At 42.3% G+C, this 26,542-nt stretch overlaps 1 protein-coding gene across 7 annotated transcripts in view; it reads right to left on the reverse strand.

Annotated features, from left to right (window-relative positions):
• Positions 1–884: 884 nt before the first annotated feature.
• Positions 885–26,542, reverse strand: part of rxrba (retinoid x receptor, beta a) — a 33,632-nt gene continuing 7,974 nt past the window's right edge. For 2 of the 7 annotated variants that reach the window (XR_014570155.1, XR_014570157.1), the window contains exons 6-14: positions 24,775–24,831; positions 23,847–24,007; positions 22,347–22,476; positions 21,270–21,402; positions 16,683–16,724; positions 10,877–10,968; positions 9,657–9,762; positions 3,187–9,423; positions 885–2,935 (exon numbers count right to left, since the gene is read on the reverse strand). Coding sequence is in view for 1 of the 7 variants with exons in the window: in XM_083780148.1 (XP_083636274.1) it covers positions 9,276–9,423; positions 9,657–9,762; positions 10,877–10,968; positions 16,683–16,724; positions 21,270–21,402; positions 22,347–22,476; positions 23,847–24,007; positions 24,775–24,831 (869 nt within the window). In the remaining 6 variants the exon portion in view is untranslated. Of the gene's footprint in view, positions 9,424–9,656; positions 9,763–10,876; positions 10,969–16,682; positions 16,725–21,269; positions 21,403–22,346; positions 22,477–23,846; positions 24,008–24,774; positions 24,832–26,542 lie in introns of all 7 variants that reach the window. The other 5 variants (XR_014570153.1, XR_014570156.1, XR_014570152.1 and 2 more) reach the window with 5 other exon arrangements.

A 26,542-nucleotide genomic window follows, 5' to 3' on the forward strand; every position in this document is an offset into this window, starting at 1 on the left:
TTGGTGTTTTACCTGTCTGAAGTGGCCAGTCCTTCTGGCCATGTGTGAACTGGGAAAGACTGCTTTCAGAATCGGTACGTGTGCCTGGTTCTTGGAACCTCTTGCAACAAGATCTTAAACTAAATACCCTAGCATCTATTATTGGCCATTTTAGGAATTTACTTAACCATTCATTATCTGTATGCAACCGTTTTAACAGATTGTCAACATGCCACTGTTTTAACCGATTGTCAACATATTGTCTCTCTTTGTCGTTCTTATGTCATTTATAGCTATGTGTAATGTAATCTCCGATAATTTTAAATAAAGGTTGAAATAAATAAATAGTTGTGTTTGAGAAGCATAATCAACACAAATGTAAAGTGGACATTTAAATGCAAGGACAATTGGAAACTATTCTGATAACCTGATCATTGATATTATTACTGTTGTATTGTTGTTACTGCAGCTATCTCAATGGACTAAGGATTAGTAACTAACCCTATCCCTAAAGTCATGTGTCCTCCTTGGAATATTTTACAATAATTGTGAAAAGATACCACTCATCTGCCAGTTAACTTGGGTGGAGTGCTGGAGCTAAAAGGAAACCAAATTAACAATAAAAAGCAGCCTCCTCAAAATCGTAAAGAAATAATCTGATATAGTTTATATTTTATATAGTAAGCTTTCGTTCACAGACTCGTCATGCCTGAAGGTCTATATGACCGAAACATTTTTGGACTGTTTTGAGTGTACGGAGGCTGACTTTTATTGTACAATACATAATAATTAAAAGATATGTGGTACAATTGTCATCTTCATGCATTTGCAATGTTTCAAACCATGACCATTTCTGGAAAAGGAAAGAAGAAAACTTCAAAGGAAAGAATGAGGGACAGCCCGGGTAAGTTACAGTATTAAAACCTTTACTCAGACATGATACAACAAACAGAAACAAGAATCAGAATTGATGAATGAACGGGGGAGAAAAAAATCAACAATATTCATGTTTATCTTTTCCTTTCTTTCCCAAAGCACACAAAATAGCCAATCAGCTCTGTGTGTGTGCTGGAGATACAAACAGGCCAGAGAGAGAGAGAGAGAGAGAGAGAGAGAGAGAGAGAGAGAGAGAAATTAAGAGTAAAATAAAATTTAAAAGAGAAATTTGAGTGAAGATCCCATTTTGATATAACAAATTGTTGCATTGTATTTTAATGCTCTGTAATAAAACCGAACGCAGTCAAGAGACGTGAGGAGACATACAAAGAAGAAGAGCTGTGTGTAACAAGCATTGGTGGAAAGTAAACGATAAGAGGAAGATTCTAGATCTGCTGAAAAAGCTTTTGTTCCATCTTTTTCCTTCTCCGTTGACAACTTAACAGCTGATACTGAAGTTCTCGGATGAATTCCCAACCCTACCTCTCTCTCTCACTCACTCACTCACTCACTCACTCACTCACTCAAACCCACCTGTGGCGAGAAGTCACTAATCTGAAGCTAATTCGGTAGAGATTTCTTTTGCATTTCCTGTCTTGGCTGGCAGTGTTTAGCTACAGCCACATGCACAATGCAACAATGTTAAAACAACAGTTTTGAAATGGACCCAGACAAACAAAGAACATTAACTTAATTCCACCCTCCCACCACAAAAAAAGAAGAAGAAAGAAAATATTAAAAAGATGTGCGGAGCTAAATCTGTGGCCAGGTTAGCCCAGTCAAATATTCCTAATTTGATTCATTCAGTCAGTCATTGGCCTGTCCTCTTGTAGAAACCAAAGCAGAAAACCCCAGAGCCCCCGATAAAAAGCACCAATACACAGCTTAAGCACCCAAAGAGGGGGGCACCAACTGGTCAACTTGACCAGTCCAGCCGTCTCCACACCTCCTGTGAAACCATTCCTATTTGGGGACCCTTTCTAGTACACACTACAAAGGCCTAACTTTAGTGGTACACACTCTTTACTGGACACTACTGTACAGTACAGTACACACTCCACAAATGAGCCACTCAGGGAACTCGACAAGACAACACGAGTGTCCCTGCATTCTAACATGACTGCTTCCAACAGTTTGGCAGTGATACAGATAAAAAGTAACACTTTGACTTTAACTTGGGTCTTGTTCCTTCGTGTTATTCTGTGTATGAAGCCGTGGATGAGAATTATGCGCACTTAATCACGCTGTACGTTCACTATGTTGTATTGTTAAACATTGTACGTTTTCATTTAAAGATTTCCCCAAGTACTGATACAGTAATTCTGTGTACTTGTACTTTTCCATTACACAGCTCAATAACCTGGAATAAGTCCACATAACATAAAATGTTATAAAGCTAGTAGGCTTAGTTAAGGGTGGTAGTCTGAAGGCTTAGAGATGCATTGTGAGCCTCTTCTGATCAAGATGGAACGGATCTGTCACTCCATATCTGATGATTAGTCACAGCCTTTGATCTAGTAAATAATGGGGGTTTTTATTACCCCAAATAATGCGGGTAATTAAAACGGGGAAAAAAACAGTAACAAAAAAGGCGACAACATTTCTACTGCTAGTCTAAACAGAAGCTTCACAGCGTGCGTCGTCTGCATCGGGTACATTATCTTTGGGCTGTGCGCTGCCGGCACTGCCAGTCTCCCGACTGAGACCGACCGTCCGTCGCCATCTCTCTGCCATCAAGTAAGGTATGCGGAGAGGAACAGGTTGCGCGGAGGAGTCCCTGCCCTTGACACCAAACAGCGTTGCACTTTTTTTATAGATATACAGCCAACTCAACTGCCAATAAGGAAATATCCTCAGTATAGGAGAAATACAATAATAGTATATTAAAGGCAGCTCTCACTTGCGGTTAAATTAATCTCACCACTGTTGATATAATGGATTGAGATGGCCTTGGTGGTGTGTCATGGCTTACTCACGTCCACGACACGTGCATCAAAACCATTTACTGAACACTCCTAACCTATTCTGACCTGAGATCAGATTCATACGAGGTTTCCGCCGGACACACACTGGTCTGATGAACCCATTCTGACCTGAGATCAGATTCTAAAAATGTCAGTCGCTCTTCGATTTTTCAAAAATAGCAGACCTACAAGCTCGTATCGCGCCACTCGGTGGCGCGATATGAGCTTGTAGATCTGCTATTTTTAAATAGCTAAAGCATAACATGATGCTGACACCAAAATGGGTGCCCGGTCAGAATGGGCTAACCTGAGAAAACAGCAAACCGACCTTCTGGAGCAGACTTCGACCAAAAGACACTGAAACCTCACCCTATCCAAGGACCAAAGCAACCACTCAAACTGAGCATTCGTAGGAACCATTTAAGTGGTTGGGTGGACAATATAACTGTTAAATGCACACCATAACTTAACCCATTTAGGCCTGACGTCGAAATAAAATAAACGTTCGCTCTGAAAGAATATATACCTATTTTTCGATAGCTAAAGTATAACAGAATGCTTGAAACACCAAAAAGGGTTATCGCCCAAAATGGGTTAACAGAGCCGCTATGTTGTTGACTCTATGTCGTTTTTTAGCCTCATTCAAAGAGGTATTTTCTTCTCAGGGACACACGTTCTCCATAGTCTATAGTCCATTCATAGGCAATATTTTGAAGCAAATCCAGCACTTTTCATCCCAGCGTGTGGAGTGCCGGACCATAGGTATAACTAGGTTGACATTCAAGCGGTTTAAGACCTGTGAGAGAGTGCAGAGTCAGAGGAGCGATGAAGAGGCTGGGAGGGATATGCTTCTAAAGCATCAAGCCATCCCTGTAGGGCCTGGTCTGCGTTCCTCTACGCGATCATTTCATTTTGAGTAACAATCCGCTAAGAGAGCTCATCACAGCACTGTCAAACTGACAGGCTTTGGCAAACATACTGAAGTTCAGATGCAGACAGTCCACACACACTTGCATATCACGGCATGTGGTCTCCCCAAAACTGGGACCCTTTTCACCCTCACTAAAACAGCTTGGCAGCTTAGTTAAGCCAAGCATAATTCTGGGACCTCCGATACGGGCAGTTGTAACTGAACATAGAATAACGTCCGTTGTGGATGAGTACAAACCACGGTCAGAAACATCCTATGTTTCTATCCGTCACGTTGGGGTGTTGGTGGCAAAAACATCATGCATTTTGGTTGACTGAGAATTTAAATAAAAATGTTTATTTGCTCATCTTCAATGTTTTCCAGTGCAATAAGTGCAAAATATCCAAGCCTCAGCCATAATAACCATGTGTGTTCATTCATGAGAGAACTATGCGAGATGACAAAAATACCCAAACTCTTTCTTGGAGCCTTTGAAAAAGACATTGTATGAGGTACAGTATGCAAGTTTGCCAAACAGCACATCGCTCTATGTTACAGAAGATTGACCGTGTCCACTGTTCAGGCCAAGCTTAGCTAAACCAATAGCCCATTGAAAGTCAGTTTAGCTAATTTCAGATTTAAATAACCTCAGCTCATAGCAAAGTTGATTTATCAAAGATATAGCATAATAAGAAATTAATTGTTCAATAATATAATTAAGGCATGGGAATTAGGACAAATTTCACTGCCGAATAATCTCATGTGATCGACATGACAACTAAATTGTGGACAATTCCTCTCATGGATGACTTAAAATCTCTCATTCTACAGGATCACATGAACATGTCTGGGCACTGTACACTTGTAAATGTTAGAGATCTAGGAACTCTAACCTAGTCTATGGCTGCACTTGTCAGGAAAAGCTAAAAACAAAATGCCAGGTTAACTGACAAGCATTGACCATCGAGCGAGTCATTACCCAACAGGTCCTCCAAAGATTCCCATCCCTAAGCATGATGATGACCACATAGCGGCAGGCTTTCACATTCAAGAGGCACTACTCCCAGGCCAAAAAACAAGCACAAATACGTTGAGGCCCCACGGTGCAGTGGTGCGGCCGGCCAGTCAGCCTTATGGCCCGCCTAACAACTGCCGTTGCAGTTCTTCCATGAGTGTCCTGCATTTGGCATTGTATGCCCATAGAAAACACACAACCCAGAAAAACACACAACAAACATATTGCGGGACAAGATTATTCACAAGTGTAGAACTACACACGCCCAAGAGTCGCTTACACAGTGACCTAAAGAGTTACACTTGTGAACTGCATTCCACAGCCGGATCAGTTCTAACTGTTCCATATTCAGACCACTAGCAACACCATCACCATGCCAAAGGCTGTTTTGATCTCTTTTGATTGCTAGCTGTAGCAGCCAACAATGTTGCAGCATTAGCCATGGGACATGCAGCAATTCTAGTTAGGGCCCTGATGGGTGATGCCACCCAAAACGTTCACACTGCACCAACTACCAGTAAATAACCTCGATCAACAAGTGACCTTGCTCAACACAACAGTGGGCAATGTTTCTCTGGTTGTGGAAAATGAACAGACCTTCCCGTTCAACTGCTCTTGTTGCTGGTGACATAATTAATGAATGTTCAAATTCACTTCCATTTTCAAACAGCCTCCACAACCAGATGATAAGAGTGTAAATGCTTAGGGCCAGTGCTCTCATACACTGTAACAAGCCTGAGGGTGTTAGCAGAATTTCCTGTTTGACAGGATATAGCTGCTGGTGGCTTCCAAATCCACATCACATGAGGGGGAGCCAAATATCCTCTATGGAAGCAAATACTGGAACTGTGTGCAAGGACAGAGAATGGAACTCTCTCATCCACCAGTGAAATTAGCAAGTGGGTCGGCAGTATTCAACAGTCAATTTCCACACTTTACTAGCCGGACTGTTTGTTTCAGAACAGAGCAAAGGACTGGCTGGTGCACTGGTCTGGTACAATATAATATAATATAATATAAAGGACGAAGGAGCCCCAAATTGATATGTTTTTGGCCATGGACTCCTATCTGAAAGGAATTTAGTTCAAAAATCTTCACAATTTTCTTAAAATTGTGCCACATTGTGGGTTTGTAGATGGGCCATTTTTGAATAGCCCAAGTATGTTAAAGTGGTTAAACTGATTTTGTTGGTATATTATCAACTCATTTAGCTGGGGAGCCCCTGAAACCTACTCAAGGGCCTCTCTGGGGGTTCTCCAAAATCAATTAGTTGAACAAACTTCACTAGCATTTGGCTACTAGGCTGGTTATAATTTTGTCTGGAATAAAAAATAGCTATAAAGTGGTAAAGAGAAATAAAAAGCTATGAGAGAATGTTTATGATTTCTTTTCACAGACTTCAGGCTCAATCTGATGATGTGGTGGTGTACAGTGCTTGGCATACTCTTGGCTGAATGTGTGCGTCGGTGTGTTTGCATTGGAGTAAACATGTGTGTGCAGTCTTTGGCTGAAAGACCACGTTAGTTATTTAGCACCTGATGGGAGACAATGCTACCCCTAAAATACCCAGGTTATGTTTTATGTAGCTGCATTTGACCGCTTTGTTTTCCAAAGCTTAAAACTCAAGAGCCACCTGCCCACAATGTAACTGCAAATGATGAGTGCTGTTGTCACTAAAAGCAGGAAATTGGATCACACCGAGACAAACGGGTAGTAAGAGTAGGCGACTTAGCGCCTGGTTTCAACGACAGTGCCATGATGACAACATGAAGCGAGAGACAACATCTACTTATTTGAGCCGACAACAGTAAAAATGCGCTCCAAAATGTTGTAAAAAGACGAAACATTTTCTGTCCATTGAACCGATAAAACATACAACCTGTGCAACCTGATTTGCTTTGCATAACATATCGGATATATGAATCAAGGTATTTTCACCCCTGGGTGCATAGAGTGAGATTATCTACCTATCACTGGTATAAAGTTAACTGCCATTTTTGCATCCTTAAGATACCTTTTCATATAATTTACAAACAAGGTCAACTATACAGTCTCTGCGCACCAAACTAATGCGCAAAATGTGAATAACCAGCAGAGAACTCATACAAATCCACTGTGTCACTCCAAAGCCAACCTGATGGGCCAAAAAACAAATGTGTGTCGTTTTGTTTTTATTTTTAAATGACTTGGAAAGATCAACATCCATGGTGATGCAACATTGGCAGCAAAATGTGTACAAAGTTATTAAAACACTGAATATAATCACATTTTGAAAGAAATTAGTGTTGTCAGTGACTGCTGGGCAAGAACAGACAAACAACTCTTTGTTTTCGTCTGTTAAAGCTAATGGCCAATTATGATGCAAATGCTAAAAAAAACCAACTCATCACCTCTGACTGAACAGTAATGTGTTGATACAAATTATGAAAATTAAAACCTACACGGGTAGTACCTCCTACCTAAGACATAGGCCAATCAGAGTTTGTCTTTGTCTAAAAGTGGACAGTCATTTCTTTCGGGGGAAGGGGGAATTATTTCTTTTTTTTTTCCTAACACAGTTCCAAGTAACTCACAAAAAGTGCATAAATGACCACCATAGAAGTCGAAGAGGGCAAGGTGTGGGCATGAAGAAAGAAGCTAAATATATATATTTTTTGTCTCGCATGAAGCTGGAACAGCTTCCTATCGGCTGTCCAGAATGGTAACTGTGTTATCCATTTTGGCACAGAAGTAAGCCAACTGCCAAAACAAGAGAGAACAGAGATAAAAACAAAACATAATTCTAATTCAAGTCATTCTTAATTTTTTCTCTCGTTTTCTTTTTTCTTTTTACAAAGCCCGTTGTGCGCATCAGGGTGGGGTGGAGGGTGAGGGGGGTTCAAACAAAGTGGCCTCCAACCCCATTTCCTTGATTTCATTGCCTTGGGGGACAAAAAAAAGCTCTCATTTCATGAGTACAGTACTTCGAAAAAACAAAAAGGAGAAACTAAAAAGTTTCAGCACAAGCATTCAAGAGAAAATAAACAAAACGTTCTAAACAAGAACAACAGAAAAGCTAATTCAAATATTCAAACGCCAACGATTGGATGACGTCAACTGGAGAGGCAGGTCTTTGCCTGTTAGACATCTCGTGACGTCCAATCAGTAAGAGGCTGTTTGACGTGTTGACTGAATGCTACGCATCTGTTTCTTTCTTTTCTTTTTTTTTTAAAGCTAAACTATAAACAAGTAACTAACTGGCTGGCAATGAGTATAATATACAGAAATACAGCAAGCATTGTGTAACAAAAGGAACCCAGTTAACAGCAAGAGAGGGAGAAAAGTCTACCAGTTTATCGCAAGAAGCAACAAAAAAAAACCCACTCTGAGATGAAGGGGAATGGGGGAAACTTAGAATAAACTTAAGACATTTACCGTTTCTGTCTGGGTGTTTAAAAGGAGACAGAATTCCCTTGAGACTTAACCCCTAAGTTGGAACACTGGTTATGGGCGGGAAATTGTGTGTGTGTGTGTCTGTGTTTAAGACAGCATTATGGTCGTTCTGAGCCATGTTCCTTTGAGCATGAGCAGAGCTCCAGACTAAAGCCTGAGTTACAGCCGATTTATACTTGGTTGTCGCAATAGTCAATCTATACAAGCTCTCAGTCTCAATGCGGCGAACACCACATGGCAACTGGCGCGTTGTGAGCTTGCAGATCTGCTACGTTCGCTGCACAACACATGCACACAGTGCAAGTATAAAACAGGTATAACGCTTCCTACTGGCGAATGGTTCACTCGTTCCAAATACAGGGCCTCCAAAGACTCCTGGATTGCAATGTTGTCCATCAATTACCTTTGAAAATCACCTGTCATCGACTGATCAACGTGCGAGCTCTGACTCAGAAGTTGATAGGACAGGTCATCAATTTTAGGGAAACACAGCAGAAGTCAATAACACATCCAGATTTTGGGCTATATTTAACCTAATATCCTAATGATTGCTACACACGGTGGCCTGTTTGGGTGCAACCATAAGACACTCCTGCACTGTACAATTGGCTCAAATCGAGAAAAAATAATGTTTAATAGTTTGAAAGTCTTAACTGGTGGGACCCATAGAAAAAAAAGTGTTACAAAGCCAAGTTAAATGGATGCAAATGCAACCAAGTCTGGAGCCCTGTTAGATTTCAAGGTGTGTGTACGACGTGTGCGTACACGTGTGTGCAACAGTCTGTGTGTGTGTGTATGTGTGTGTAAAGGATGTACAGGTTTACAAGGGGTGTGTGTCTGTATATGTCAACACATGTACATGTATGGATGGACGTGTGTATGAGTGCTGTGCTGGGACAAACAAAAAGTGACCCCCCCCCCCCCAATCCCAAGAGCTAATCATAATTGATGAGGACAGCCGAAGGGGCGGCGGTCTGTTGGAAATGCCGGTGGCAGCTTCGGATGCGAGAAGACCGGACCGGACAGAGAAGAACCTTTCTTAGGGGAGCTGGTGGGGCGCCTCTAGCATCTCCATCAGGAAGGTGTCGATGGGCGTGTCGCCAATCAGCTTGAAGAAGAACAGGTGCTCCAGGCACTTCAGACCAATGGAGCGCAGCGCTGGCAGCCGGAGGAGGAGCTTGGCAAACCTGAGGATGACGGGAGGAGGGAGGGAGGGGGGTTACATTTCTTTGTATACCTATTTTTCACGACCAGAACGATATATTGCAATAATAATGTGTGGTTGTCACAAACTCCCAAGGCACCTCTGGACGCCAATGTGACTTGGCAAAAAGTGACACACCGTTTGTTAACCGTATTTTACATGTACAGTATGCGCGCGGCGTGCATCTATGTACAGTAAGTGTGTGTGAAACATTACCTGCCCTGCTGGTCGGGGTATCTCTGTTTGCAGTACGATTCCAGAGAGGCGTACACCCGCTCTCTCAGCAGCTCCACCTCACTGGGGCTCGACAGGCCCTTGGCATCTGCCAACACAAACACACGTGGATTAAAGCTAAATGAAATGTTTGCATGACCAAGTCCTAATGTGTGATTAACCCATTCTGACCTGAGATCAGATTCATACGACGTTTCCACTGGGACACACACTGGTCTGATTAACCCATTCTGACCTGAGATCAGATTCTAAAAATGTCAGTCGTTCTTCGATTTTTCAAAAAATAGCAGATCTACAAGCTCATATCGCGCCACCGAGTGGCGCGATACGAGCTTGTAGATCTGCTATTTTTAAATAGCCAAAGCACGACATGATGCCAACACCAAAATGGGTTCCCGTTCAGAATGGGTTAACGCATTTAGACTTCTATACGTTATTATACCTTTCAATGCTACCTCTGTGTCTGATTAGTTGTTGCTATACATGTAGCAACACATTTTTGAGTAGTCCTAGCCACTCCAATGAACAGCTATATCTGTCCCTATGCATGTACAGTATGTATGTATGCATGTACAGTATGTATGTGTCCAAGTACGGAAATAGTGTTGGTTGACCACCAAGTGTCACTGTTGAGCAACACACACACACACGTTAGTGTATCACCAGTACAGAGTACAGTGCAGTACTATGGTAGAGTACAGTATGGTGTACAGTACAGTACAGAGTACAATGCAATACAGTGTATAGTATAGTACACTACAGTACAGTACAGAGTAGAAGTATGAGTAGTACAGTACAATTAGTACAGTACATAACTACATAGGGACAGACACACAGCTGTTCATTGGAGTGGCCAGTACCACTCAAAAAGGATAACAGATTAAGTCAGATTAAATTAGTTTGATTAACCCATTCTGAACGGGAACCCATTTTGGTGTCGGCATCATGTTATGCTTTAGCTATTGAAAAATAGCAGATCTACAAGCTCATAGCGCGCCACCGAGTGGCGCGCTACGAGCTTGTAGGTCTGCTATTTTTGAAAAATCGAAGAACGAGTGACATAGAAACATAGCTTTTTCAGAAAACTGTCAGGATGTAGAAGACGTTTTTAGAATCTGATCCCAGGTCAGAATGTGTTAAATTGCTGCACCCCAAGATGTGTGTGTGTGTGTGCGTGCGTGCGTGTGTGTTTGTAGGCTGACCTGGATTGAAAAGGATGATGGCTCGGAGGCAGCCCAGCTCCGTCTTGTCCATCTGCATGTCTCTCATCTTACTCACCAACTCCGTCAGAACCCTACACGCCGTGGACCACAGAGAGATGGAGGGAGGTGAAGAATGAGAATGGACACGTGTGGGGAGAAAAACCGTGGAGACAAAGATTAACAGAGGGGGAGACATAGAGGACAAAGAGAGAGAAGGGGGGGGGGGGGACAGAGGAATCAGAAAGCGCAGACTATTAACCCTTTGGCCACCAGGATTAATTAATAACTTCGATATAATTCACGCCAGAATTTTCCCCCATTCAACCCTCATTTTGAAGAGCCAAAACCCGTTACAAATGTTACTACTACTGTGTGTGTTGTCGCATCCACGGTAATTATTTACTACTCTGTCCATATCGAGTTGCAACTCCTCCGTCGTGGTCTACAACTATACTTTATTGGCAATTTATTTTTTAATAGTCTGCTGCGGTTGTTGGAAAAATAGTGGCGGCAGCTGGATTCGAACCTGGGAGGTGTGAATCCATAGTCTAATGATTGGCTGCCACAATTGGTTTACTGGCTGTAGTAGAAGGTGAGAATTCTCCAGCCCTGCGGGGTCGCCTAATACTTTACTAGTAGCCTCGGTACCCAGGCTTTCATTTTCAACGGCTCAAAAAGTGAAAGCCTGGAACATTATTTTGCCGCTCTGAACTAGAAGTGGGAGTCAACCCTTCCGGGTGGGCGTCGCTCAAAATGGTGTGACATAGCGCTGCACTGGGGGGGGGGAGAGGAGGGGCCGGGGGTGACTGACAGGATCGGTGAGATCCAATCACGGTGACACACGTTAGCTATCTTTACAAACAGTTACGTGTGCTCAGCGATGCGATACGATACGATCTCACAAATGATTTACGATCGCCGGGATGCAGAGTCCTGCACCGGGTCGGATACCCCGTGGGGTACCAGATTTTGACGGGTGGGAATGGGCGGAAAATATACTTTAATAAGTTAACGGGTACGGGCGGGACGCAACGAAACGCGGGTGGGTGACCTTTTTTTAATCAGCGGACCCCGCACTGCACGATGTTAGAAACAGCAGCTGAGCTGGGGGTTAAATCCGTCACATGCCCAAGGAATCGTCAGTGATGTCACATCACTGCCAATTCCTTCATAATGGCGTTCCGTTTCTGCTGCTGTGGTTCCCCTGTGCTACTTCCTTATTGCATAGCAGTGACATCACAGCCGAATCCTTGCTTCCTTATCGTAGCATTTCACGTGTGGCGTTTAATATTTTTTATCACCAGGCTGCAGTCTGTAGCCTATATTTTCGTTTATTATTTTTTTATCACCAGGCTGCTGCCTGTAGCCTATATTTTCGTTCGCTCACGCTGATGAAAAACCAAGGGATTATAATGCCAACATTCAACACAAGATGTAAAGCTAACCCAGGTAATGTTGGCCTAATGCGTCACTCTGTCTAAGTGATGACCGTGTTTAACCCATTCTGACCTGAGATCAGATTCATACGAGGTTTCCGCCGGACACACACTGGTCCTGATGAACCCATTCTGACCTGAGATCAGATTCTAGAAATGTCAGTCGCTCTTCGATTTTTCAAAAATAGCAGACCTACAAGCTCGTATCGCGCCACTCGGTGGCGCGATATGAGCTTGTAGATCTGCTATTTTTAAATAGCTAAAGCATAACATGATGCCAACACCAAAATGGGTGCCCGTTCAGAATGGGTTAAAACAGCCTTGGATCAAGACGGTCGACTCATCAGGCTAATCTTTCTTTTATCATCCTCTCCTTGTTGATATATTATGCCAATATGCCATATAGGTCGAAATCATGATATAACGTTATGTTGTGATAATAAGCAGCAGTAGCCTCAGTCAACTACATGTCTTCCGTTCCGTGCGCAACGCACTGCCGCTGCCCCCCCACCACCACACCATGGATCTGGTTTAGAGTTTTATATAAATCACAAGTAACGGGTGGGATGCGGAACTGATGATTGACGGGCCGGGCGGGTGCGGGTTTCGAAAATTGGACCCGTGCAGGACTCTGCCGGGGTGCGCAATGGCTCACCACGGACAGAACTCGAACCTTTTGAGATACAGCGCTTTGAAAATCCTGTTAAAATGGAAGCTCAATGGAGCTGGATTTAAAGATCCCATAGCTGGTGGGGACAGAGGCTCTCCATAGTAACCAGAGCAAATCTAAAAGGTAAATTGTCGGTCACCGCTTTCATATTATGTAGTATACGGTTGTCTATGAACATGTACATAGATAGAACCTTTAGTACCCTTAGCTTTAGCTACGTTTATAAACATAGATAGCAGCGAAAAAGTCCTTAACCCATTCAGGGCGGGAATCCATTTTGGTGTTTTAAGCATTATGTTATACTTTAGCTATTGAAAAATAGCAGATCTAAAAGCTCATAGAGCTTGTAGATCTGCTATTTTTGAAAAATCGTGAAAATGTGGCGCACATCTTTGAATATATATTCTTTCAGAGCGAACGTTTTTAACTCAAATCTTTGCTTCTGGGGGGGGGGTCCCTGGAACAACATTTTCAGATGGGGTCGGTGGCCAATTACAGTACATATATTTTTGGGGGTCCTTGACATAAAATTTTTTGAGAACGACTGACATGAGGTTTTTCAGAAAACTGTCAGGATTTAGAAGACATTTGTAGAATCGTCCTCAGGTCAAAATGGGTTAAATTGCCAAGTCACTGTCAGTGACCCCCAAAAAATCTCTATCTCAATGTTAGTATCTTTGACTGACTTAAAACAATGACAATACTTCAGAGGAAACACGGACGTGTGCCAGACCCCAGACCTGTGCCAGACGCATGCTTAAAAAGCACAGATCTACAAGCTAACATCCTGTACCATCGCGGTAAAACAGAAGTTAAACTTTTAAACTTTACTAACTTACTATCAAAAGTGAAAGACTTGACTGGAAGGCTACAGCGTTACTAGTCTTGTTAAATTAAAACGCCACTTGCTGTGTTCACTACTGGCCCAGTGCTCTGAAGATGATCTGAAGAACCGATGACCACTACAGACTCATATATAGCGTTGTGGGCTTGTAGATCAGCTATTTTCTGCACACAATGGCGTCATATGACAAAGTAATTAATCATGCCTAACTAGTAACAGATCTCTCTAACTTGTATAAACACGCAGCAATGATCCATCACAGATTACCAAACCCCAAAAAACATGTTACATCAACTGGCCTCAAGATGGGGCTATTCAATTGTTAACAGATCTCTAGAAATGTGACTCTACACAAGGACACTATATAATATGCCGATAGCGTTTGTTGATTTGGCGGTCAAAGAGTCTCAATGATCACATGGTATTATGGTTTGGGTGGAGCGAAAGGCAGGTCTATGAAGCCAAAGCACTGCTTGATCCATTAGCCCATTCTGACCTGAGATCAGATTCATACGAGGTTTCCGCCGGACACACTGGTCTGATGAACCCATTCTGACCTGAGATCAGATTCTAAAAATGTCAGTCGCTCTTCGATTTTTCAAAAATAGCAGACCTACAAGCTCGTATCGCGCCACTCGGTGGCGCGATATGAGCTTGTAGATCTGCTATTTTTAAATAGCTAAAGCATAACATGATGCTGACACCAAAATGGGTGCCCGGTCAGAATGGGTTAGGGCAGTGGTTCCCAAACGTTTTAGCTCAAGACCCAAAGGAGAAATGTGAAGTCTCCCTGGGACCCAAACTAGTGAAAATAGCAGATCTACAAGCTCAAATCTCATGATTTTATGATATGTTATGTTAAAATTCATCATTTATTTAACTCAAGACCATTTTCACATGGCAGATTATTTTTACTTTTCTCTTGAATTGTTTTTGAAATGTCCTTCAATTTCAGAAATTTAGATTTGTTCTTTTCTTTTTGAAAAATAGATTTATTTTAGTAAACGAAAAATTTAATTAAAAAAAAAGGTATATTCCGACCTCATTCCCAGATACGTCGCTAACCTAATTTATCGACAAATTATTTTTAATTCATCCACATGTTGCTCTGGAAAAGTTATCCTAACATCAGGAAATTCAGTTTATTAATACTAACCGTTGGCAGCAGAACAGGGTGTTAAGTGCAGACTATTTCGTCTGTCAGGTGGAAACCTTACATGTTCAAAACTGTTACTTTTCGCAAAAGTAGCCACGTTTTGAACTTGCAGCTTGCGTAACATTGTAGTATGACAATGTAGGTTGTTAATTTACAAAACAAAAGTTAGAATATGGAGATAAGAGGTTTCTGCCCGACAGTGACGATTAGGGAGGGAAAGACCCAACATGACCTTCCGAACCAGTGCAGGGATTTCAACTAGACCCCCACCCCAAAAAGCGTGCATGCTCACACACACACACACACACACACACACACACACACACACACACACGCACACACACACACACACACACACACACACACACACACACACAAAGCAGTATAATGGTGTGCTGCAGTGTTGACGTCTTTTTGCGTACTACCAGTTACCTCCATCATAGGTTCCCACTGCGTATATATTATTTACGTTTTAAGAACATTTGGTTTAACGGTTGTAATTTATGTAACATGAAAACTGTTACGGCCGAGCTAGACCAGGCTTTTCAGCGAGCGTTCGCACACGAGAGCCCCGCATACGCACACTTAAATTGGGACTGGATCTATAAGTGCGTGTGTGCGTATATGCGTAAACGCACTCTGAAAATCCTGGTGTAGCTCGGCGGTTAGGGTTATGTTCACCACAAACCTTATTTTCTGCATACTTTGGTGAGGAAACCGAACTCACTTCCAGATTTTTTAGGACTACAAACTATAATGCTGCGTTCACACTGGCAGCGACAAACTGACAGGCTACAAGTCATATTCAATGGAAGCCATTCAAGCCATCGACATGAAGCAACAATCCGACACCTGGAAGTTGTCGCTGCATGATAAGCTACCAAAAAAAGAGGTTTAAGTGGCTTCAGCTTTTTTCTCTTTTATTTTTTTCAGTGGAGATTTGACAGAAGACGGGAAAAACCTCTCCCACATGTGGACGGAGACACACTTCATGACGCCAACAAACATGTTTAGCAATCAACAAAAGGGGTTCCCAACACCACGCCTCACGTCAAATTCAGGCTGGTCCGGTGCATCTCAGGAGCGGGACTTGTAGGCCTATATGTAGAAGAATGCCAATGCCAATATATCTTCATCAGGTCATACCATGAAGAGGCTACAATTGGCTTAAATGCAAGTGAGGAATGGGGGGGTGGTGGGGGGCAGAACTCAAGTGGAGGATTGGAAGTCAACCATGAATAGCATGTTTAGCAACTCTTCAGCGGGTGACTCAGCGACAGTGTAGCCGAACACGCTTGGAAGTTTAGTAGCTTTTGCTGCCGTTAGTGTGAACGCAGCATGACACACTCCACTATCCCACTGTCCACACACCCAAACATATCAGTATACTTACCTCAACCAGGCTAACTGATGAGATTTTTCAGCACGAATGTCACAATAGAACACTAAGCGGTATCCAAGTGTGGCGCAATAAGAGTAAGATGTGTGTGCTAGTACCTTTTCTAACTATACGCAGGACAGATGCGTGAACCTTTGACACAGATTCTCTTGAATTCTCCAGTACATTTATAACTTCTTAAAACATTCCAAAAGGAAACCATGATTCTGTCATTTGTTTTTGTGTGTGCATTTGCTTTGTTGTGTGTGTGTGTGTGTGTGTGTTTGTGCGTGTGTGCGTGTGTGTGTGGCGACGTATTTACCTGTCAAATATGGCCCCAACCTCAGCATTGTGCGCACTGTCCCTGTGTATCCAATCACAAGGCATTATTAAAATGTCATTACACAGTTGTACACAGTGTTATCACATTGGACCTTTCACTGTATTTTAAGTTTATTGCCCCTGGTGAGCGTGTGCAAAGTAGTAGGTGATTGTCCAGAGGCACAGTCAAATCCTGAGTGTTAATTTAAGTCGAAAAGTGAAAAATAAGAGTAAAATAAAAAAAGGTAAATGTTAACACTTTTAAGAGTAAAATTAACACTAGGAATTGTAACTGTCCAATGGTGTGGTTGAGGGACCCCATCTCTGTTGCCGATCTCATGAATTAAAGCAAAAATAAAATCTCACAACTGAAAAATTGTGTCCTAAAGTGCGACTTATGAAACTTATGAAAAAAACATTATGATGTTTTAGTAATATTATTATTCCGGCTATTCTACATACTGCCAACCAGGTGAAGAAGTCGCAGATTGAGGCTTTAACCGTAGCTTTTATTATGAAATATCAGAGACCATTTTATTGAAGATGCTTCAGAACACATTGCTTTTTTGACCACTTCAAATGCTTAATCTTAAAATAATAAGCGAAAATAGACGATCTACAAGCTCTCAATGTGTCGCCGCATTGAGAGCTTCTCTGGAATTCAAATGAGTGAAATCAGTGGTTGTGACTGAGAACTTTAATCCATGTGATCTAGGGTCAGCCAGAGGCGTCTCTCCATTAAAAAACAAACAAACAAAAGTAGATTGAAAATAATTCAGGCAGGGCCAGTTTGGATTTGAAAGATAAAGATTTGATTGAATTAAACTAATTTCCCCATTTAGTTAAAGGGAAACTGCTGTTATTTCATGTGAATCCTGTTATTCTATTGTGACATACATGTAACACTTCACACGCTACGCTCTGTGGGATGAGAGCTGCTCGATCTAGAATCTCACCTCCAGACTCTGTGTAAAACTCCTCAAAATGCGGAATTTTACGTATCGTCTCTGTCGGGTGGGAACCTCAATATGTCCAGACTACTTATTATAATCAAATTAAAATGTATTAAAAAAAAAAAACTTATGGAAATGACAATGTTTCTGCCCGACAGCGACAATATGCTGGCAGCCGTTGTCCAAAGCAAAGACTAGAGAGAGTAGAGCTCTCGACAAACAGAGCGCATTCAGAAGTGTCCTCAAATGTCCTCCTCAGAATAGAATCACAGGATTCAGGACAGGTTAAAACATTGGCCAAGTTGTACCTTTAAACTTTATACATATGAACAAAGTATTGGCTTAACATCTTACAGCCTACTCAGCAAGGCTTTCCAAGTACAAGAACTCTTCCTCAGGCAGCAGTGGTAAGCCTGAGAAAGAGTTTTTGTACCGAAAACGCGCTGTAAGATGTTTTGCCAATTGTTTGTTCGTTTGCCTATACCAAAAAGTTGTAAGATATAGCCGTTTGAAGGCATTTAAACTATTGTACAGTGGTCTCTCGCAATTGTTTTGCATTGGGTTTCTGCCTCCTTGGGAACCCTAGGACGCTCCACTTTTTTGTGTGAAACTTTATACAAACACATCTTATATGTTGAGGCAAATAAGGGTATGAGACCAAGGCGCCTTCATGGATAAGTAAAAAAGTAAAAAAGCTTAGTCTTAAGTCACCCTGATGAAGACTTTACGGAGAGGATGGCCCCTTGAGATGCAGCATCTCATTTTAGAGGGTGTCCTATACACATAAGGAAAACATTACATACAATACAGATGCCGCAACGCGTTCTGTAGGTGTATTTTTTATTTTATATTATTTTTTTATACTAAAGGCTTTTTAACTTTTCCACAAGAGTGCTTTGGTCTCATCCCTTTTTTGCATCAATTTTGACACCCAGTTGTACCAAAGGGCACCATGTAGTGTATTATATCTTATATATTGTTATGCAGTGCAGACCTGCTTCAAGAGCGTCTCTAGGGCATGAAGTACTCGTGGCATTATTCACAGTCCTGTAGCGAAGTGTATGGAAAACTCAGCAGGGAAGGGGGTTGTGTTAAAAAAAGAAAAAAAAAAAGAACAAGCCAATTCTGCGATAGCAGGAAAAGCAAGAAGCAACATAACGCGCAAGAAAATGTGTCACGGATATACAAGTAAATCAATAAAAGCTGTGTGTTTAGAGAGAAAGGCAGTGACACTAAGTGTTAGTGTCAGATCTGCAAAGTGGGAAAAAGGAAGAAAAAAAATATTATCAACCCGAAAACAAAATGATTTAGATATAAGTGGGTCTGCTTCTAGAGAACGGGAGACAAGGTTTGAGTAGGGAAATCAGGTAGCCCAGATAGGTTGTTTTCACCCTGCCTCCAAGTTGTTTTTAATTTGGTTTTTCTAAGTAATTAAGCCATTGTGTAACAGTGTAATTAACAGTGCATTGACACTTTGTGATGAGGTTGGGGGAAGTCTGAGGTTCAAAGTTGAATTATTTTCCGCGTGGCTGTCATGCTCTGTTCCAACACATGAAAAAGATTACAAGTCTGTGAACGTCTGTGTGTGTGTGTGTGTATATGTGTGTGTGTGTGTGTGTGTGTGTGTGTGTGTGTGTGTGTGTGTGTGTGTGTGTGTGTGTGCGCACATCTCTACAAGGTAAGCATTAGTCACCAGCTTCCTGGCATGCAATGTCACCTTTCAGCCAGTTCTAAAGCAGTAAAAGTCACAGACAGCCAAACCCACCAAGAACACAGCTGCAGCCAGCCAGAGGTGAGAACACAGCACTGATACGTAGCACTAGAGCGACTACCAACCAAATAATCACTGACATTCAACCGTTGGGTTTGAGTGCTGGGCCATATATATACACAGTTATATGACTGGTAGATTTTACGAATTAATATTGACAAATTCAATAACGAGATTAGTGAAACCTAATCATATTTCGACAAAGATTGAAGAATTAGCCAACATCTTTTGCGGTCTACTGTGTCTTATATTTTGGGGGCTTTTCTGCCTTTATTGATAGCACAGTGTGTAGAGAGACAGGAAACAGGGAGAGAGAGAGACGGGCAGTGACACACATCAAAGGCATGTGCTGGTTCATCACCATGCCGGCTTGTGGTGGACATTTTTGTCAATTTTATTTTTTGCCATGGACATACAAATATTACGAGTCCTCAAAGTGGGTTGCTTTGAAGGTGGTCCAAATGGACCCTTACGAGTCTGTAATGGTTCCATATGTACACACCTTAGTTATTGGGGTCCTTGGAAATAACATAAAAAGGTAGACAACCACTGTATGGTCGGACTCCTACTGTATGTCATATTAAATCAGTGTCACACATATTCAGAAGAAAACCACCAGACTGACATTCAGTAATTGGGTCTTTTGATCAAAATAGGAACATTTTAATGTTATGTAAAAAACGAAATCTAAAATTTGCCATGGACAAGGACAAGTCTTGCCATGGACACATTTGTCCATGTACGGACACATTAACCCATTTTGGGCGGGAACCCCTTTTGGTGTTTTAAACATTATGTTATAATTTAGCTATTGAAAAATAGCAGATCTACAAGCTCATAGCGCGCCACGAGCTTGGAGATCTGCTATCTTTGAAAGATCGTGAAAATATTTATTTCAGAACACTGGAGGATTTAGAAGATTTTAATTCTTAATTATTTTAATTAATTTTGAGGTCAGGCCTAAATGGACCGCTAGGCCAGAGGGTGCCCCCTACTGTGACCCTGCAGACTAACTCCAGTGTGGCTCTTGGCTGGATTTAACATGGGAGTTACACCACGGACAGTTCATAGATAGAAAGCATAATATCAAGATACGCTACCATTATTTGGTGCATGAATAACATATCACTCATTGTGTATGTCACATATCGACATATGCCATATCGCCCAGCACTACTAGAAATATATAATTTCTATAATACATTTTATGTGCAGGCAGGTTGTGAGTGTCTCTAGGGAAGGATAGCAAACTCCACAGATACAATGTTGTTTGTCAGAAATAGATGAAGAATTCCATTCCAAAACAAAATATTCACGCCTCAAACTAAAACCAGGTGTTTCTGGCGCTTTTTAACCACTTAAAACACTATATTGTTGCTATCAGGCAAAAACCTCTTATCTCCATATTTTAACGTTTTTTTTTCTTTTGTAAATTAACGCTCCTACCTGGTCATACTACAGCATCACTCAAAAGGTTTCCACCCGACAGGGACAATATACTTCATTAACCTATTTTAAATATTTCTACACCGCTTCTCTTCGCTGAAAATAGCCAATCTACAAGCTCACGTGTCTACAAGCTTATAGATCTGCTATAGATATAGATCTGCCTTTTATAGCATTCCCAAAATAGGGAGGCTAAGGTATATGTGAGTAAAAGGATGGTGGATCAATGCAGTTGGTTGACAAAGTGATAACCATCCAATAGATGGCCACCATGAACTTCAATTGAAGACAAACTTCTTCAGCATTTAGAATGGAACTCTTCATATTCAGCTTGTTCACATTTGTATACATACCGTGTGTATAAGGTGTAGGAGTGTGTGTGTGTGTGTGTGTGTGTGTGTGTGTGTGCGTGCGTTACCTGTCGAAAATGGCGCCCACCCCTGCGCTGTGGGCACTGTTCCTGTGGACATGGAGACCTGTGGCCAACAGGATGCCATCTTTGACCGAGATGGAGCGATGCGAGAAGGACGCGATCAGGAGCTCGTTCCAGCCTGGTGTTGGCACAACAAATCAATTTGAGTAACGGTAGTAATGAACTTACTTTCTATCAATTACACTCCATCATGAAGCCTTGGTTTCTTTTAACAGTAACTTGATGACCGGCGGAGTCTCTGGTAGAAGACTCGTCAAATAAAACAATCCCCATGAATTCAAGGCTTCATGGGGTGTGTAATTGATAGACAATAAGTCATTTTCTTTAATCCCGAGACTAGGGCTGTCATGTTTTACATGAAGATTTAATTAATTTGGCGTCGACCAATGCAACGTTATGAATACAAATTGAATTTCCGTTTGGCTTTTAGGCTTTGAAGTTGCTGTGACGAATAACCTAAATATACAAAGAAATTACATATTTAATAACTTTATACTTTCCAAAAAACATTAATAATGGAAATAGCCAATCTACAAGCTCACAATGTTGTGAGCTTGTGTTATTTTCACAATTGTTTTTAAATACATTACAATACACTTTTCAACATGGAAACAATTATGACGATTGTGCAACATAGTTGTGATTATCTCAAATAATTGCGATTAGGCGATTATGTAATAATTGCAACAGGCCTACCTAAGATGCGGCGAATACCTGACGGCGCTCTAGTTGACGGAGCATTTATAATTGGCTGGCAAAAGAGAATGTGACGTGGAGACTAGACCAGGGTTGCTCAAAGTGAGTGCTCACAACGCATCCCGTTGGGACACGTTGTGAGCTTGTAGAGCAATTTCGGTGAATGTTCCACCCAGAATAGGGATGCTGGGGTTCAAATCATTTACATTCTGTCCTAAATCTCTCAAGTTCACACCGTGACGTACTGTATCTTAAGGGGGAATTTGCAAATGTACCTATCGCAATATGACAAATGTAACGTGTTAATAAAGCAACAATGTAATTCTGGGGTGCCGTGGAGCAAAACATTTTTTTAGTAAATCGTACCAGCACGTAGCAAGATGACCTGGTCGTCGAGGGCCAGTTCAGAGAAGTGGGGGATCCTCTTGGCCCATTCCACCAGGGTGAACAGCTGTTTGTCCGCGGCCTGGCAGATGTTGGTGACGGGGTCGTTGGGCTACAAAAGGAACACAGGCTCAAACAAGACCGCAAGGTGCTAAGTGTTTGACTGTTGCTATTTTTACATTTCTGTCTAATAAACTATTCAATCCATCAATCAATCAAAAAAACATACTTTCCACAGAATGACTTTTTTGTTTTTGCTTCCACGTAGTATCCATTTCAGGAGAAAAAGAAAACAGCGAGTGGTTGTTGTGCATGTTAACCCATTTAGGGTTAACATGTCTTCTGAAAGAATATATATTCAAAGATTTGTGCCGCAGTTTTACGATTTTTCGCTCATAGCGCGCCACGAGCATGTAGATCTGCTATTTTTCGATAGCTAAAGTATAACATAATGCTTAGTTAAAACACCAAAAGGGGTTAGGGTTAAGAGGCCAACATGGAACCCCCTCACCAAACAAAAACTACAGATAGAGTCTAGGACAGTGGTTCTGCCCCTTTCCCACCGGGGCGAAAGCACCAAGGTTCCAAGAATCTAGAATGGAACCAGTTCTATATGATTGATTGATTGATTCTTTATTTAAGTGTCATGCGTCCGAAGATGCCCAGCCCATATGGACTTACAGTTTACATAAAAACAATTACAATAAACCGACATGACGGTTTGCAAACAATGATCAAGTGAATACCAAACTGACACTCCAGATCCTTACGAGGCAATTACATAATATACAACATAAAATAAAATATGTATAATATTTAAGGTTATTTTGGTGGAAAAGGGGCCACAGTGGGGTCCAAGCACGCTCAGGGTTCCTTGTAGCGGTTAAAAAATGACCCGTATGGGTTTGCAACTCAGAGTTATTGGGGTACTAGCAATGTAAAAGTCTGAGGACCACTGGCCCAGGACCACTGGCCCAGGACTTTAAGGCCCTTCAGTTAGCCTTAACCCATTCTGACCGGGAACCCATTTTGTTGTTAGCATCATGTTATGCTTTAGCTATTTAAAAATAGCAGATCTACAAGCTCATATCGCGCCACCGAGTGGCGCGCTACGAGCTTGTAGGTCTGCTATTTTTGAAAAATCGAAGAACGACTTGACATTTTTTTGACACCTGCATTACTGAATTACTGAGTCTGAATTACTGAGTCTACACAATTAGAGAATGTAGAAGGATTGTAATTTTGATCAACGTTTGCCTGTTATCTCTCCTAATGGTACCAACATCAATACAGCATGGAATTGTGGCCAAACTCCAATGACAACAAAAGTCTCGGGTCTGAGAGGCTAAATGTCATCAAATGGTGTCTGTGGCTCAAATGCAGAATAAATAATGGGCCTTGATATGAAAAGGGTTGAAAACCCCCTGCTCTAGATATATTAGAACTCTAGAGCTCTCTGGAGACGAGACTCCTGCTACTCACAGAGCTGCCTCCAGACGTGCCGTCGGCGTGCAACTCCGTCTTCTGCTCCACGGCCATCTCCGCCTCCAGGATCTTCTCCACCGGCATCTCCTCGTTCACTGCGCTGGTCGACTCCACCTCCGCCTCCCGCTCCTTGTTTCTCTGGCGCTCCTCCTGCACTGCTGCAGAGGGCGGAACAGGAGGATTGGAAATGATGGGAAGAAGGTACACAGAGAAGGGGAGGAAGGAGTGATCGAGTGAAAGGCGAATAGATAAACGAGAAGCACAAAAGACGATGGAGGAAATGGGGGTGTGGGGGGACATAGTGAGAAACAGAGAGAAGACAGAAGGATAAGGAACAGAGCCAAGGGTCAGGAGGAAAGAAGAGAACAAGAGAGAGACAGACAAATATGTACATGTCCTGGTTAGTTCACACATCTCTCACACCACAGACTTACTTTCATTCAATCATTCATTCATTGGACCAAGACAAACATGCTAGGAGTTATACTGCATATTGCCATCCATCATATTACGGTAGCGATAGGAGGATAATGGTTCTTCTGGACAAAACTTCGTTCCACAGGGTTTGGCTTGGAAACGATTAAGACGAGATTTGAAAAATAGCTCCTGCTCATTCAATTTGCAAAAAGAAAGTGCACTCAGCCCTCCGTTCTCCCTCCGATAGGCAAGTTATACTTTGCTGCGCATTATGTCACTCACTGGAAACAGCCGAGCTACAAGTTCACATCGCGTCATGTTGCAACGTGTCGTGAGCTTGTAGATCGCCTATGTTCAATGCACGACACCAGCACTCAAAGAAAGTATAAATCAGGGCTTACACTTCTTACACTCTCTCGCTCTCTCATACACACACACACACACACACGCACACACACACACACACACACACACACGCACACACACACACACACACACACACACTCACAATCCCGCCCGCCCTCGTCTCCCTTCTCCTTACATCTCTGTCGCTCGTCCTGGACCACTACAGAAGGAGGTAGAGAGAGGTAGAGAGAGGGGGAGAGAGGTAGAGAGGGGGAGAGGGAGAACGAGAGGAAACAAAAAGCAAAAGAGGGAGAGAAGGGGAGAGAGGGATTAGTGTTTGCAAGGGTTACCCACCCCTCTCCCCCCCTCGCACCTGGCATACCCTCCCGCCCTCCATCCCTCCCTCTTCAAACTTTCCCTCTTCTCTACATTCCTATTTTACTACTCTACCACCTTTTTCATCACACCATTCCTCTCCTCCTCCCTTGCCCCTTAACAACTTAAGCCCCAACCAAGGTTGACTTTAGTAACCCCGTTCTCAGATTGTTTTCTACCTCGTCGTATGATAAGTGTCATTGGTTCGAGAACCATGAGGCAATCTGGTCTAAAGTACAAGCTCAACACGTTGCGTGGCGTCATGTTGACAGCTTGTAGACATGCTTTTTATTGATTTTATGTTTACCTATAATGACAGGTCCGCATTTGGGACACTAGGGCTAAGTGGTTAAGATTCCTCTGCTGCTCTCACTCTTATCTCCTTTCTATTTTTGACTCATTCTCTCTGTCCCTTTAAGGTATGCAGTGTTACAATATAAAATCACTTCACTGACAAATCAAATGCATTGGTTGAATATATGGTTTCATTACAAAAATCACCCTAGAAATAAAGAAAATAAAGAAACAAACATTTTCTTTTCATAATCATTCATCATTAGTAAGTAGACATCAACTGATAGTATATTGTTTTATACTTCTGAGGGGGAGGATAGAGATGGACTTATGATGGTAATATGATGTTGACTAGTACTTTCCTAAGTGCATTGTTGTCTCCACCAGGCCGAAGGCATGTGGGGAGAGTATGTTTTGCACTCCGTCCGTCCGTCCGTCCGTCCGTCCGTCCGTGTGTCCGTGTGTCCGTGAACAGCTAATCTCGGCCACCGTTAACCCGGTCGATGCCATATTTTGCACACACACTCCCTGGATGCCAACCATGAACCTCTGCCCCAAACTTTCCAGAACGGCCTGTTATAGCGCCACCAGGAGGCCGCTTTGTGCAAAACAAGTTTTTGCACAGTACACCTACAGATTTTGTCCAAACATCACGCAATTTGGTACACAGTCTCTCTAGAGCCATTCAACGAAACGGGTCTTTCAGATTTATCAGACTCCATCCTGATTGGTTAAGATTGGCTTCCAAAGTTCACAGGAGTGCTCAGTTTCAAACAAAATGCTGCAAATCATGAACACATCGCGTGATTTCCGTGAAATTGTGCACCCACATTCCCACTAGGCCGAGGACGAAATGCCACATGAACAATTTCAACTCAGCCTCAAGGTGGCGCTATAACTGGCCGAAAAGTGTTTTTACCTCTAACTGCACGGATCTGTGGATAACCTGGTGGAGACCTGTGCCCGGAAGGGCACTTTTTCTAGTTAATCCTGATTCGTACTTTTGTCGCAAGTTCACATTTACATGTCGAGAATGAGACACCCTCTCAACTTGTAAATGTGAACTCGTAGATCAGCTTTTTGCGCAACCAGTCAGGCATTACAGTGCATTGCATGACCTACGTAGCATTTCCCTCGTGCATGACGTGTAGCCCTCGATGTCCCAGATTGTGACCGACGTGCACAAACGCCTCCCACCTAGTCTATCTCCCTCTCAGCCTAACAGCCTGCACACTGTTGAGTGAGTAGACAGGTGTGAGAGA

This window comes from Protomyctophum parallelum, assembly GCF_964188405.1.
Source record: "Protomyctophum parallelum genome assembly, chromosome: 1".
Taxonomy (NCBI): Eukaryota; Metazoa; Chordata; class Actinopteri; order Myctophiformes; family Myctophidae; genus Protomyctophum; species Protomyctophum parallelum.